The sequence below is a fragment of the Pelodiscus sinensis genome, chromosome 20 (genome assembly GCF_052426305.1).
Source record: "Pelodiscus sinensis isolate ZL-2025 chromosome 20, ASM5242630v1, whole genome shotgun sequence".
Lineage (NCBI taxonomy): Eukaryota > Metazoa > Chordata > Testudines > Trionychidae > Pelodiscus > Pelodiscus sinensis.
In genome coordinates, this window is record NC_143071.1 from 8,055,141 (window position 1) to 8,071,551 (window position 16,411).

The 16,411-nt window shown below is 42.9% G+C and overlaps 1 protein-coding gene across 7 annotated transcripts in view; it reads right to left on the reverse strand.

Annotated features, from left to right (window-relative positions):
- AXIN2 (axin 2) overlaps positions 1-14,225 on the reverse strand; it is a 31,659-nt gene extending 17,434 nt beyond the window's left edge. For 2 of the 7 annotated variants that reach the window (XM_014569328.4, XM_014569320.4), the window contains exons 1-3: positions 13,036-13,416; positions 10,893-11,850; positions 4,471-4,650 (exon numbers count right to left, since the gene is read on the reverse strand). In XM_014569328.4, the coding sequence (XP_014424814.3) occupies positions 4,471-4,650; positions 10,893-11,716 (1,004 nt within the window). In that variant the 5' untranslated portion in view covers positions 11,717-11,850; positions 13,036-13,416. Of the gene's footprint in view, positions 1-4,470; positions 4,651-10,892; positions 11,851-13,035; positions 13,417-13,809 lie in introns of those variants that run through there. The other 5 variants (XM_014569324.4, XM_014569333.4, XM_006110565.5 and 2 more) reach the window with 5 other exon arrangements.
- Positions 14,226-16,411: the final 2,186 nt, after the last annotated feature.

Genomic DNA, 16,411 nt, shown 5'->3' on the forward strand with positions numbered 1-16,411 from the left:
GTGCTTTTTTCCAATAGGGGTTTCTTATGCAAGAAAGTTGTCTGACCACACACGTCTTTTGGCTTATTCCTCGCAGAAAGAGGAATAACTCTTGTGCAAAAAGCCCTGTCTTCTGACGATCTACTATACTTTTTCTTGAGCAAAAACGCACTTATTGTGTGGATGATCCACGAGTTTTTGTGCAAAATCTGCAGTGTAGATGTAGCCCAAGTGTGGTGCAGGTGTTCTTTCAGGGCAGACAACTGAGGACGCTGGCTTGGAAACAAATATACAAACATCTCTCTAGCCATGGTCAGGCTCATTTCACAGCCACAACGAGGGGCCTGCAGGTGGAAGGCAGCAAAGGGATAGGGTGTGGGGCGCATATGGCATGGATGACTGCAGAAAAGGTACGGAAAAGAGGATAGCATAATGAGCCAGGAAGAAGAAGGGGGCCCAATTCTGACCTCTCTTCAATGCATTTACACAGGAGTCAGGATCAGCTTCTTGCTCGCTTCATCAGGAGAATTTTGCAGCTAGTAACAAGGGGGGCAAGATACAGTTTTTAGGAAAGGAAAGACATTTCATTCAGCTGGGAACTTAGTAGCCTGGAAAGAGTCAGGACTTGTAAAGACAGAAGAGAGACAATTTTATAGTTGGTTTGATGTCTGCTTTTTAAATGTAGGTCTTCTACATAAAATGAGGCACCAGGATGATGCCAGGTTTAGGGGGGAAACAAGAATGGGCAATCACTTATTACAGGCAAGACATGCAGCTGGTGTGGGGAGTTTACAGCCTGCTCGGGTGCAATAAGAAAAAGATATTACAGAAAAATCTGAAGCTGAAATGTGTATAGGCCACAATGACAACTAGAAAGTGCCTTTTATTTTAAAGGGCTAGGCTCTGCCAGATGTTATAGTGCATAGCAGAAGATTACTATTTGGAGCGAGGAGGGGGTGTTTTGTTTTGTTTTTTTAAACAGAGTTCCTCAAATAGGCCATTTCAACATAACCTTCTTCTCTTTCTCCAGCAGTAAACATTTGCACTCACATTTCTTGGCTACTAAAAGCTGTGGGCTGAAGAGCTACAGAGTTTAGGCACTAAATAGTATAGTTTAATTATAAACATTTCAGCTAACCAGCCTGGTGGAAAGCCAATCTCTTTCTGGGGGAAACACTAGTTTGAAATCTTCTTTCCAGTCAGCTGCCATTTAAACTGAGCCAATTATCTTAGCCTTTTGACTCAGATGTGCCTGACCTAACCTGAATGTAGTTTTACTGCTGCTTTGAAATATCAGACTCATGCGCATATGCATTCACTCCCATCTTCATTTGGCAATGGCTCTGAAACAAGCCTCTGATCTTGCCAACATCAAAAGCCTGGTTTGTAAGATAAGGTAATATTTGAAGTTCGCTCAGCAGCATTCCCCTGTGTCCAAAGTAAATCCATAAATAAGATATAAGCAAATAAAAAAAATCCCCTTTCCTCTTCTCCCTCCCCCAATCAAGAGAGAGAAATTTGCATGATGCTTTGTGACTATTACAAAATTAATGTTTTTTAAATGTCAAGGAGACGTTTAAACTAAAACCACGAAGTATGTATTGTTTGGCAATTTTACCTACAGTTACAATTCAGTAGAAGATTTTTTTTTTTTTAAATCATAGCTCACTTTGCTGGTATGACTGACATGGAGTTTAATGGGACATATTCTGCTCTTCAGTTTACATTTGTATAAATAGGGAGTAACTCCATTAGAAGCTGATTTCCATTTACACTGATTTAATAGTAAAAAGTTAGTCTTGTTTTAAAGAGGGAGAGCTACATACTTGCAGCAAGACAGACACCATGACTTGCTCGTGACAATGGCGAGACTGCGCTCAGCAAAACGTTTTAGAAAGACTTCAGATTCTCTAGCAAAGTCCATTTTCTACCCAATCCAGGGAAGAGAAGAAAACCAGTCCCAGAAGTTGTATGCAGGTTCCATGACAATATTGGCAATAGCTGCTGAGGTTTCTGGAGAGGCAGTTTTACTTACATCAGGCCTGTGCTAATTGTGTATGTTAGCTAGTCTACCTCCCTGTGCATACGTGTGCACGCACAAACATTCTAGAGAGAAAAACAAAATACCCCCTACACTCCCTTCCCCTCATTACTCCCAGGAGTCAGGCCATTCCCACCCCCACAGACTAAGTGTGGCTAGAGAGAGAAACCAGCACTCAATAGTTCGGGGACTGGCTCCGTTTGTAACAGGAACTCTCTCTCCTAGGTTTGTCTCTTAACACCCATGTAAACCTTCTGCATTCTATTGAAATACACACATGCCCCCTCCTCTCTCATTGCTCTCCCCCCGGCCCCCAAAAAAACTTGAAGCTCCCAGCAGTTTAATGAGCCAAGCTTCCCCAAGCTCCTCACAGTCTGCACTCACTATTGTTATGGCAGGAAAAAACAGCCAAGCTCCTTTCATGCACTGCTTTATGGGGAGCTCCTATTCACTTGTTCAAGTAAATTTCAAAGCAGCCTGCTACCCTCTTATCCCCTCTAAGCTCCCCTAGACTAACAATAGGCTGAAAGCGATTCAGTTAAGCCTTTCATCCACCATGCACTTTATTTCTCACTCAGTGCTCTCATCTGTATAAGGCCTACAATTGGCATTGCTGTGAAGAGAGGGTATAATCCTAGCCCTGTGAATCCCAAGTGACCGTACATTGGTCCAGAAATGACTAACCCAATGAATGCTCTGTTGACACATGATCACATACAACCAGAGCCAGTAAGAATAAAGAAGTCACCCTATGATTCAGCTCTTTTATTTAATGCCAATATTGTTCAATAAGAGAACCCGGTGGGACAACAAGCTATGTTTTCCAGAATATCAGTTCAAAACACACATGTGCATTTAAAAAAAAAATGCACTTGTTTGTGGAGCTAGGATTTTGTTGTTATAAAAAAACCCACCCCCCCACTCTGTTTTCCATTAAAGTGTGAGCACATAATTATGAAGCAGACGGAGGACTTTAAAAAGCCAGCAAGCGGGTCTTTGGGGAAAAAAAAATATACAGTATACACCTCCAACAGAGACACTGAAGGAGTGGCATTCATGAGATGAATGTGCTGAATACACCATTTTATTTAGCAAACACACATCTTTTCCAGAAAACGTGGTCTGTTTCGTTGGTGTGACCTGCACTTAAATACACTGCCTGTCATCAGAGGCCCTGGAGGTGCTTTATAGCTACTAATGAATTAAGTCTCACTACACCTCCATGAGGAAAGACAAGTACCCCCATTTTAGAGGATCAGCAACTTGCCCAAGGCTATCCAGCAAATTGTGTCAGAGCCCAGATCTCATGATACTCAAGCTTGGTCTTTAACCATTGGCCCATCCTTCCTCTCCTCCACAGGCTCCTAAGACTCTTGACATTTTAATCCAGACAGCTCATTTCAAACAATTCTCTGAAGGATCGTAATGTGCAGCTATTGTCCCTGCAGGTCAGTAACCCTGTTGGTGTGGATTCTGACATTATTGGTGAATCCCAGTGACAGAAAGCAATTAATGTAGAAAGTTTTTTGGGGTGTGTGTGGGGGGTGTTATGATGCTTACACCCTAAAGGATGCTTGGCTTTCAAACAAAAGGTGTGATGAAATACAAATACATTCTATGTGTTAGTAGCAGTGTTTCTATTTTTTCAGCATATGGGAGAACCTGTTTGCTTGCCCAGTTAGGCTATGTCTACACTGTGATGCTATTTCAGGATACCAGAGGGAAAACTGGTGTTGGCACAGGGGGAGGGGAGATGGGACTCAAACCCACCGCTCTGCACTCCCAAGGCAAATGCCCTATCCACTAGGCTACTCCAGAACTGACCTTCAGGGCATCCCTTGTCTTGCCTTCCTAATGCCAGAGCCTGCTCCATTCCTGGGAAGTTGGGTATCCCAAAATAGCTAACCCGCATCTTAACAGCATGCCCATTATTTCAAAATATAACGGGCTCGCTATTCCAATATCTCTGTAAACCTCGTTCCACAAGGAGTAAACGACATTTCAGAATAGCGGGTTATTTCAAAATGACAAAATAAGCTATTTCAAAATGGACTCAAAGTACACTACACAATTTGCATAGCTCAAGTTGAGTAACTTATTTTGAGCAACAGGTGCTGTGCAGACAGACCCTTAGAGATTAAAATGAGAACTGGTGAAAAGAAGCAAAACCAATAACAAACCAAAAGGGATGAGCCACCCATCACGGTTACTACAGCCAATAGACTGTGTCAAATGAGTAGATAGGAGAGCCATCAGCAATACTTCTGGATGGCTGAAGACTCCTCTTAGTGTCTTAGGATTTCAGTTCCCGCAGGCCTCATGTCCAATGGGAAGTGGAAGCAACATTAAGAGTATAGAACTATCCCTCCTTGCAAGTCATTGTGGGACATCAGCAGAGTTAGTTTTCAAGAAGCAAACTCCAAAGGACCTCGCTAAAGAGGAATACTTACACGCTGCTGTCCGTCATTGACATGGAATCATCGGTCAGCGCATCGCTAGATATTTCGCTATCATTTGCGCTAGTTGCTGGGGCAAAAACATAGCCAGAATTCACATGGTATGGATTAATAGGATCACTCCTCTTGAATGACCTAAGGACAAGCAAAATAGGGGTCGAGTTATTTTTACATCTGGAAAAAAAAAAAAGGACAGAACATTAGTGTCATACTCCTGTAAGTGTGCACATAAGACACAAAGAATGGCTTTAAAACTATTCATCTACTGTTTTGCATCCATCACGCTCTCAGAATGCTTAAGCTCTTGCCGCCCACAAGAAGTTTATCTTGACAGCTAACATGAATTTAGGCTGGTCCAGAACTACCCAGTCACCAACCACACAAACACTAACATCAGCAAGCTAGCGGCTGCGTACTGTTAACCTAAGTTTTTCAGCACACCTAAGGGATTTGGGTTTCTCAAGTGTAGGTCTACACCACTGTACAAAGCTCAGGCACTAAGTTCTCAGAGCCACGGAGTGGTACTTTGGTGGGAGAGATAAAAATAGAGTTAGTCACTCAGGTCCACGCTCTGTCTCTACACTGCATGTTCTTAGCTCCAAAGCCCTAGTCAGCTGACCCATGCCAGCCTCAGCCATCCTGTAGGACTTTACATACCCAACATCTCATTTTCAAAAATGACTCGAGTCCTGATTTTTAAAGGTATTTAGGTGCCTGAAGATACAAATAGGCACCTACTGACATGTTCAAAAGCATGCTTCTGAGATCACAAGCACCTAAATATTAAAAATCTGACCCCCAGGGCACTGAAAGTCATTAGGACCAAAGCTACTACATGCGTAAGTCTCTTCTGAAAATAGGACTTTGGTGCATTTGAAAAATGTACTGCCTCTCCTTTCAGGCATCAGAGATAACTGACCACAACCACTGACATCTGACCAGCTTTAGAATTACAGTACTAATAAATAATATGCATTTATACAAGCCAGCTTAACAATAGGATCTCAAATGGCTCTTACAAAGGTGAGTGCCTTGGTGTCCTCTTTACAAAGAGGGAAACTAAAATGCCAACTTTCAGGAGCACTCTAACTTTCAGTGCCCGTCATTTTGGGAACACCTTGGAGGTGCCAAGGACTGTATTTTAGAGCAGTTCTGAACACTCAGTGCCAATTAAGATCCATGCACCAGGAGAGAGGGATGGATGAAAAGCCTTAGGGGTGTCAAACTGGGTATCCCAGAGTGGAGAAATCAAGAATTATCAGACACTTCTGAAAAGTTTGATCTGCATTACAGAGCCAGGTAAAGGCCCCCCAGGTACCCTCACCCCCTAGCCGGTGGAGAATGTTTCAACCCAACCAATTCCAAGTTTTAAGAGTTTAAAATTCATTTACAAGTCTTTCAATCTGTGGGAAATAGTCTGTGCCAAGGGGTTTTAAAGTGAGTTTTTTTCCAGATATATATTTGTTTATACATAAATGCAGGTCTTGGCTGTTCCGCTTTTGAGTTTGTGTATCAAAGCAGAACCTCATTATCTGATAAGGTCTGCTGATTTTAATAATTAGGGTCACTTACACTGCACTTGGGGCCTCGGGAACAGGATCACATGCTCCACAGGTTTTAAAATGGGCTTTCAAACTCCCCACCCCCACACCACCGCTTCTGGGATTGGAGGAGGCCAGCTTGATTTAAGTGAGCAGCACAGCTGTCTTAATGGAAAGCAGCACTTCCCCTCCCGCTAGTATCTCTAGTCCCTTTGTTTCATTTGCCCCTGTTACCCACTTTCGACCTCTTCAGTGGTCTTAACTCACTTCTCTCACACACAAGTTCCCCCTACTCCCCTGCTGTGTTGCATTCCTCTGTTTCACTAGCAAGGGGAAAACATGAGCCTTTGCAAAGGCTTAAGCAAAGGGGGTGGGGGAAGGAGGAGGATTGGCCCCTATGCTAAGAGAGCCCTACTGCAAACAGCATGACTGAAGTTGTAGGCCCCCGGTTCAGAGTGGAGCTTTGCAGGAGGCCTTGCTGCACAGAGTCAGGTATTTAGGCCCAGCTGGGATTACATTCTTTTCCAAAGCATGCAAAGTCATTTCAATGGGAAGATCAAGACTTTTTTTTTTACGTTAAAAAAATAGAAGATAGTCAGGAATGCCACAGGAAAGAAGGCAAGTCTTAAAGATAAATTCATTCCACATGCCGATGAAAGTCAAGTTTTCCTATCACAAAGAAGAAGAAAAAAAGTGTCCTTTTAAAATAAATACTGCTCTCCTGATAATATAAGTTTGCTTATAAGGTACCACTGACATACTTTAGGCCAGTGTTAGTTTTTGGTAGCAAACAGAAAGGCTGAAGCCTCTACTTTTTATCACTCTACTTGAAGCTGTTTAATGTCTTGCTTCCACAAAACCCAGACCCATTAGGGTTATTATTGTAAAGTATTTGGTTTCAAGATGCTCACCATATGTACTAAGCAATCCTGCTTTTAAGTGAGTCTTAAGTACCTTCCTTTTATTTCATGTTCCGTGTTGCCATTTAATCATGCTAATACAGAAGCAATTAATCATTTGACAGTTTACACTGCAACCTTATTTTTAAAAAAAAAATCAGTGGTGCTATCTAATCACTTTATAGAAAGATGGCTCAGAGTGTGTGTGTCATCTCTCTAAATTCAGCTTTTAACCTACCCTATACCAACAAAGTATTGTGAGTACTCCAAAACTGACCCTCTCTATCCCAAAGATACAATTTCAACAGTGGTTCAGCATAATTAACATCACTTTCAGAACTTGGTTTAATTTAAAACACACACATACACTTTTTACTTTATCTTTAATCATCTTACTTTAAAAGAGGGCAGAAAAAGTTTCAGAATAGCTCCATCCAGAAATTCCCACATTCTTTAAGAAAACTGATTAGGGCTGGGGTTTTTACACGATCAACTTTTTAAAAACTTGACCACACTACAGTAATTACACCCAGATGCATCAAGTTGCCTTGAAGGATTTTAAATTCCTATGGAAACTGGAGGTCTCTGATGCAGATTCTGCACACACAAAAATCTTCAAACTCAATATGCAAAGTGTTTTCAGCTGTCAGGTAGCAGTTGCTCCAGAGCTGAGCGTCAGAGGCAGTGTGATGTTTCTCAGACTATTCTTATCTTGATGAGATGACACACATTATGTAGTGCTCTATACATTATGCTAGGCAATGGGGGGGAAAAGTCACAATGGGATTACAATGCAACTAGAATTAATGGGGCCCTTTTCTGGACCCCCTGTTACAACTATGCCATGTAAAAGCATGTTTGGTCAGCACGTGCACACAGTCAACCCTGAAATAAAAAGCAGTCTGGTAGTTAAAACCACAGACTGACTGATACACTGAGAAAGAAATCCTCAAGCAGTGTTTTTCAAGACAAGACTGAATCTTACTAAATATTTTACTGACACAACCGTCACCGGACAATCAGGGGTAAAAAAAAACCCCTAAAATATATATTTTAGCAAAACTATGTTAATCACAGCTTCCATGCTCTAACTGTGGAACTCTGCTTCAAGCATAGCTTTACAATGGCATCATTTACTTTGATAATTGAAGCCAAACTTGGCTTCAATAACTTCACACAAAATGAGCTCCATCAGCCTCTTTCAAAGGACAGGAAGCACACTTTGAGCCAGTAGAGAGCCATCTGCTAGCCCCAACTTATAAAGCAAGGCCAATCTCACTGATGTTAGAACAGAGAACTTAATGGGAGGCAGATGAGTCCACCTTGGATTGAATAACAATATATTATATAGAAAGGCAGCATTCTAAAGGCAGGAGAACAGCTCCATGCACACAAAAACACATACATGATGAATTCAGAACCAAATATAAATAAAATAATTGGGCGGATTCTCTCTCACATTCCTAGGTCCAACATAAATTCAGTGGCTTGAGGGCCACTAGCAAAAGCCAGTAGATACACATTTCATACATCTAAAAAAAAAGTAGTGTTTCTAAGGAGGAGGGAAATCTGAAACAAGCTCAATATATATATATATCCATCAGGTGCCAATACTTAATACACCCCAAATTCCATTTTTCAAACTTTTCAGTATAGCTAGGTAAGACAAAAATAGGATTCAATTGAAATGCATTAGGAGACGGTGGCAGATGTAGGTAGCTAAGATACAGACTGCTTTGAAAACCTGAACTGCTGTGAACACACAGCATTTCTGAATGTGTGTGACACATGCACACCAGGAGGTGTGGTTTGGCCAGCAGCCAATGAAGGCTCTTCTTTATCAAGCTCCAAGTCCAATCCTAAATGCAGTGAGTAGTGAATTGTGATGAGACAACTCATCCACTCCACGCACTCCTCAGCCACCAGTGTGTGTGTGTGTGTGCGCGCGCAGCCTCCCCTCCTCCCCCTGCCCCACCACACACACCTTTGAACAACTACAACTTAGAGGAGGAGGGAAAACACAGTTTCCTGGCTTTTGGATGGAGAAGACTCTCTGCTTGACCTCCCATCTCTGCATTCTCCATGGAGTCAAGAGATCGTGATTCAAAAGCTATTGGACATGCAAGAGAAGGTGATCAAAGCAAACAGCACTGCCTCACCTCCTGGGGGCAGATTTGACATCTAAGTAGAAAAGAGTAAAAATAAAAAAAATACACTCCACTCAACAGAGCTGCAATCTCAAGGAACAAGGGCCATCAGTATTCCTAGCCAGGAAGACAACACTGGTCATGGTTATGATTTATGAAAAAAAATTCTCTTGAGCCAGAAGCAATACAATGTTAAATCCACTCCCAACGAGGCAATGAATTCCAAGAGACCAAAAGATAGAGAACATCACAGCTGAGGGACAAGCAGCAGGGTTCAATCCTGGAGAACCAGTAGATGTGGAGCCATGATGCTCATGCAAGGGGAGGAGGTTCACAGCACTCCCCACAAACAGGCTACTGGTAGGACTTGAGACCTGCCAACTCCCCTGAATGGAGGAGCTGGACAGCCCCCTCTTCGAGACCAGCTTTTTGAGCAAAGAGACCAAGAGCCAAATACTGCTCTCAATTACACCAATATAAGATTGTGTTACTCCATAGATGTCAAGGAGGAGTCACTCCAGATTTACACTGAATTAATCCCACAGTCCCTGGATCCACTTTGCACACCACAGCACCAGGAAAGGCCACACTGCTGCAGCCTCTCTGAAGGTCAGGGAAGGAACACAGAGGTGCCCTACAGCCACCTTCCTCTCAGAGGCAGAATACCTCTGAATTAGAAGCCGGAAGCCCTTTAATGTCCATGAATCACAGAAAAGGCTCTCAAAATTCCTGTAAACCAGATGTCAACCCGTTTCCACAGTGAAAAACAAACTCCTTGTGCATCTGGGCTAGCAGACAGAGTATGCAAGGGAAAGCACATCACTTTAATGGAAAAGGTGGGGGAGAAGGGATGTGGGAAGAAAAGTAAGTTTTCAGAAGACTATTTTGCCCATCAGTTGGACTATGATCATGGTCACTCTATAAGGGGCTACTTGTTCCCCTCCCCCACCTTTTCAAGAAAGCATACAGCAAAAAACAGGGACTTGGGATCACAGAAATGTATCTGCCTAAGTACCTAATTAAGACTTTGCCTCTGGTGTGCATAACAGATACTACACACTCTACACTTGGTATTAAGACACAGATCCAGCCTTTAGTAAGTTTAACTTCAAGCACACAGCCTTCAAGAGAACACCAGACCTACTATAACACTGCACCTGGAATGGCTACCATAGCCCCAAGTACTTGCTCCTATGTTCTTCTGCTCTTATGTATATTGACTCAAAGCCATCTGGAATGGCTTTTGCATGATACCAATAATGAACATGAAGACTGTAGTACACATACAAACTTTGTGTGTGTCTTACTATGCAGTCAGTGCATACATTTCCTGCTCCATCACTACACAATTGCATCCCATGGAACCAATCCACTTAAGCACCGGTTAGTGGCGAAATGGGTGAAACGTTAGTTCATTATTCATATGCCTATCTGGAGGCTCTTTACAGTTACATATAAAATGTTTGCAGGTTGCTGCCATAAGTGTCCAAAGATACATTTGCTATGAAGTGTTTGTTGTAGAAGAACTGGAAGAGCCAATAAGCTTTGACAGCACAAGCTAGTGCTTTTTCTTCTCTACAGAAAAGAGCAATAAAAAAAAACAAAATAAATACCTGAATATTTAAAGTAGAGATAAGCATCTATGTTGATTCCACCAATAGATGCCTAACCAATTAGACCATTTTAAAAACTTTTTTTTTTTTTTTTGGCGTATGTTGCATCCTGTTTTAAAACCATCTGAGACTGAATGCCCACTTCTTCCTTTCAAAGTGGAATAGTCTCAAAGTCCTTAAAAAGTTTTTTTTTTAAATTCCAGTGTGTTTTCTTACCTGTATCCATTCTCAGCTGTTTCCGTAGCTCTGACATTTGCTGTAACCCTTAAAGTCTTGCTGGATAGTCCAACAACAGAAGGCAAGATTTTGTTTTTCAAGTCCACACAGCTCCATTCTTCTTCTTCATTCAAGGTTGGGAGATAGCCACAGACCACTTTTAAGCTCCCCAGTCCATTGCTGTTCATATAAGCAGGATTCTCTCCCCCACTCCTTACATATTCGAGGTATATATCAGAAGTTAAGAACATCTGGTAAGCATTTTCCTCCATCACCGTCTGAATTTCAGTCTGTGCTTGATCAAACATGATAGAATCGATCTGCTGCTTCTTGATACTATCTCTTATATAGGTCTTAGTGGCAGGCTTCAGCTGCTTGGAAACAATGCTGTTGTTCTCTATGTACCTTTTGTATATAGCTTTGGCGACTCTTAAAGTTTTGGTATCCTTAAGGTCCATCTGCCTGAAGCCATTGCAGGCAAACCAGAAGTCTAAGGTATCCACACATTTCTCTCTTTCCAGGAAGGTCCGGAAAAGATGGGCACCATCTTGGTCCCCCAATAAGGAATGCAAGGATTTGGTCCATCTTGCCAGAGGGGAGTCTGGGGATGCACTGCCTTCTGGCTCTCCGAGACCATCCTCATTCCTCCTGGGGTTGGAAGAAATTGACATGGCCTTGATGCTTTGGCTTTTCATGGCAAACGAGCATGCAGGCTGTTGGCATGGTGTGTGTCCTTCTTCCCCTGGCACAGGGGGGCGGGGGGCGTCTTCCCGAAAGCTGCTACTGGGGTCCGGAAGGTGAGTCAGCAACACAGCACTGCTCATGGCTCCACAAATTCTTCTGGTAGGGTTTTTCTGCCTCCCTTAAGGTCCTCAGTAATCTGTGTGTGTGTGTGAGTGCCTGTGTGTGTGTGCGCGCCTCTCTCTCAAGTCAGCAGGAGATCCTCTGAGCCTCCTCTCTGGAAAAAAAAAGAGAAAAGAAAAGAGTATTGATCTAATCAAAACCAGATCCACCCAACATCAAAGACAAAAAGTAAACAGGCTTTTCAACTCTTCACATTCAAAAAAAGAAAAAAAAGAAAAAAAAGCAACGCAGCTATCTACAGTGTTAATCAAAAGTATCAGATATGCTTTTCTGAACTCTGGGCACACTTTTAACTGGGGGTGGGGGGATTTCAAAGAAAAAGAATTAACCCTTCACTGAATACACTGCATATATAATCACAACACAAATCCTGTCTCCAGTGAAGACACCCCTCTTTAAAAAAATATAGGTAACCATCTCCCCTTGACAGCATCATCAGACACAAACTTGGCTCTGTTTTACTATCTGCAGGAGAAACTAGTTTTGCGCACGCACACAACACCAAAAAATCCACCCCTCCCGCCTGAATTTTGCCTCTTTTTTGTAGATAACTCAAGGCAGGAACAAGACGTGCTTTCCTCGGCATCTGGTTTCCATTTTACCCCCTCTCCTCTCACTCCTTAAAAATTTAGATTATGATCACCAGAAGCCCTTCTAGCACAATGCTGTTCTGGAACGGCACGTTCAGAAAGAAAAAAATTGGGGGAAAAATCGCTACAATGTTTCATTAAAAAAAAACAGTTGACTCATTTCAGAAGTTAACTAACATCTTTAAAAAAAAGCTCCCATGGATTAGGTTAAGTTGAGCACATGCACTTGTTAAAAAGTTTGAAAGAGAGAGGAAAAATAATCACCCACCCCTTTGCCTCCAAAGACTGACTCACTAGTGACTTTTTTATTAGAACAAGTTTCCATCATTAGAAGGTAAATGCGAAACTCACTAAATCTTGCTATGGATTTTTTTATTTAAAAAAATCAATAAAAAAGTAAACAGTAAGGTTGCAGATTTAAAAGCTTCTCTACCGTTTTAATAAAACTTGCTTCCATCCAATAAAGAGCTGGTTTAATGAGCATGTGAAAGGCTCTCAAACTAATCAGAAAACGTGAACTCAGTTCCTAGTTTTACCCCCCCCCCCGCCGCTGCTGCACAAACCCAAGCAGAAATTCACACACAAGCAGTTCAATGTGTCAACCCTATTATCATCAGTCAGACTTGCAAGATCGAGCCCTGTTTGCAGAAAAGGAAGAGAAAGTGCCTCCCCCCTTGTCTATAATGTACCTGAATGCTGCAAGCATCCCGTGCCCGGGTTTTCATCTCCTCCAAGCTCAACCCTCTGCTCCCCACCTTAGAGCAAAAAGAAACACACCCAGCCACCCCTCCTGCAAGCAAACACCAAAAAATAAAAGAGAGATCCTCCAAAAATAAAAACTAAAGAAGAGGGGAAAAAACAATCCAGGAGGCGCCAAGCCCTCAAAGGACAATCCTGCCAAATAATAATAAAAAAAACCTGCTCCAGAAATGGCGACGGGCTGAGAAATGAGAGGTTGGAAAGAGATCTTAGAGAGAGAGAGTCCTAAGCTACTTGCTTCCTTCGAATCCTGTGCCACAACTGACCCCTAACTAAGCGTGCAGCGCTCTTTGGAGTTCACAGGGGGTGTTGAGGGATGTGGGAGGGGGATGGAGGAGGAGAAAGGGGGGGGGGAAGAGGAGAGAAATCTCATTCTCACCACATCCACCTTTAACAAAAATGCATCCTGCTAGGTCTGCCTCTCTCCCGCCCCCCATGCCCATAAAATAAAAGCCTCCCCTCTTGCAAAAAAGGGAAAATAAAGACTCCGAGATCTCGATTTTGCAACATAATTCAAAAATAAAATAAACCCCACTCTGGTTTCAAGCCCAGCCCTGCTTGCCCATAGCTAGCACATAAATAGCTTTCCTTAAAACTTCAAAGCCCCAGCGAAGAGCACATCAAAGCGACCCGGAGAGGGAGAAGCGGGGGGTGGGGGAGGAAGGCAAGCGCTAGGATCACACACACATTCTTTTGCAACTTACCATTGATCCTCAGTAGTTTTCTCTGCACCGCCGCCGGTCCGTTCCTCCTTAAAACAGCCCCCCGGCCCTTTTCCACCAAAAGTATCCGCAATGTTGCACCGATTGCCCCCCCACCCCTATATTTTCTTCTTCCTCCTCCTCCTCTCTGGCTTTGCAATAGCATCTGAGAGCATTGGACGAAACTGGGGAGGGGGGGGGGTGTACGGAATGTATGAGTAAAAGCAACAGAGTTCAGCGTGATCCTCTCCTTCTACCAACAACCGCCCCCCCCTTGTAAAAAAATACAAAAGATCGGAGCCCTCGCCTCCTTCTCCTGACCCCCCACCCCCCTTCTTTCAACTCAGGTCCTGTTTCAAGCAGTCATTCCATGCACCAAATGTCCTCCGGGCTATTCCAACAAACACTGAGCTGTGGGTTTAACTGTGCACATCAAAGTGAAGAACCGAGAGAACGGTCCTGCAAGGGAGATAAGCGCCTTGCTGCAACACCTACTCCCCCCCCTCCAAGCCCCCCCACCACCCTCACACACGTCTTCCTCTTGCACCATCTCGGGGCCGCCTAGCACGCAGCTCGAGCGCATGCTTGTTCAAAGGAGGGTTTTTATGCTTTTGCTTCTTTTTTTAATGGAAGCTTTTAGACTGGGAATTTTTTTTTTCATCTCTGGAGTTGCTACTAAGTTGCCAGGACCTTATCAAAGAGAAACAATCTCCAGCCAACTCCCCCAGGCTTTGGAACGTCAGAAGTAAGTGATCCTGCCGCCCCAATCGTATTATCCCTGCATTTCTCCCGGTGCCTTAAAGGGACAGGCAACCCCTCTTTTAACCCTTTCCATGCTCAATCCGCCTGCCAACCTCTGTGCTCTCAGGCTCTGCTTTGTAACCAGCCGCCAGCGAGATAGGTATCAGTGATGCTTGAACAATCGCCTTTAGACAATTGCTTGCCAACCAACAGCTTTTTGCATTTAGGCTTTTTTTTTTTTCTGGTCAGCTTTAGGACTGTAGAATTGTGAAATTTTTCTGCAGGATGAAAAAAAAAAACTTTCCCAGAAACTGTTCCTATTTGAAGAAAATTGGCCCGTTTTAATCATCCCAAGGCCTGTTTTTAGGCCACATCCTAATTAAACAATATCTGATTGTAATATAACTGGCCTATAAACAGAACTCTGGCTTAAGCTGTGTTCCCATCCCACTCTCCCCATATGTAAAATATTAAGCAGACACAGAATGTTGGTGAGGTTTGGGGTTTTTTTTTATACTTTATACAAAAGGCTTTAATTAGGGATTGGACCCCAAACCTGTATTCCTCATCCAATTCCCCTTCTTTCCCCCATGCACATCTCTTGCATGGTACTTTTCATCAGTAGTTCTCAACACACTTCATAAAGGAAAGTCAAGTAAATCACTACCCTCATTTTGCAGCTGGTGAAACTAAGGTGCAGGGACGTAAAATTACTCACCTAAACTGACCCAGCAGGCTAGGGGTAATGCTGGGATTAGAACTAAGTGCCACAAAACTCCATTTTCCCCCTTACTCAGATATATTTATGGGAGGGGGGCAGAGCACAAAGAACACCCCTGGCCTAGGAGGAAGGCCCAGTCCCATTTTGAATCTGAGCTTTGTAGTTGCTACTCAGCTCTAGTTTTAGTGAACTGAAAACATTTTTATGTCCCCATCTTCATACAGAGAACCTATAGTTCAGTTAAAAAAATGAATAAACAAAAGCAGGAAGAATTTCAATCTGCACCCACAAAACAAGGCAACTGGTGTTTTTCCTCCATGGCATGGTGAAACTCTGCAATCAGATTTTTATTGTTTTTTAATATATATTATGATTCAGCCCAGAGACCTCAAACAGGTTCACTCACAGTGCTTTGTCCCAGTACATACAGAGTCCATGCCCAGAGTACGTGATATAAGGGCCTCATCCTTCAAATACTTACGCATCTGAGTAATTTTACTCACATAGGTAGGCCCAATAGGAGTGCACAGAGTTGCATACATTATTACTTGTGTCTGTTTATTTACAGCAGCGCCCCAACTCTTCAAAAGGCCAATCCAAGGAAAATATGTTCAAAGTGTTACTATATGCATCAAGGTCGCATCAGCCACTTATTCTCAGCAGAAAGGCCTGAACATCAGACCACTTGGTTTAGGTGCCAAAATTGAGATCTCTGGTCTCTTTTGAAAAGTCATATGGGCTGAGAAGTCATTGGCTAGGACGGGGACTGCTGCAGGGCAGGGCTGGCACTGCAAGGCAATTAAAGTAGCAAATGGGCTATGCTTTTCAAACACCAGCTTCTTTTTTGTGAATGTAATTTATGACAGTCCCTTGGAAATGCAAAAGCTCCATGCAACCTGTTATTAGCCTCTCAGACTAACTTTTAACTGCAAGACAAGAATCTCTCTCGGCTCTGCATACATTCCCCCCTCACCTCCCCAAAGTATACAGAGTGGAGGCAATGCAAATAGCAATTATGTAGAATTTCCATCAGCCTGTCTCCAGTACCAAGAGTCTGCTGCAGTCTTCGTTTGTTCACCATCACTTAACACCACTGGTCAGAGATAAACAGAAACCGGTGCATTTTTGGTTAGATTGGAGAGT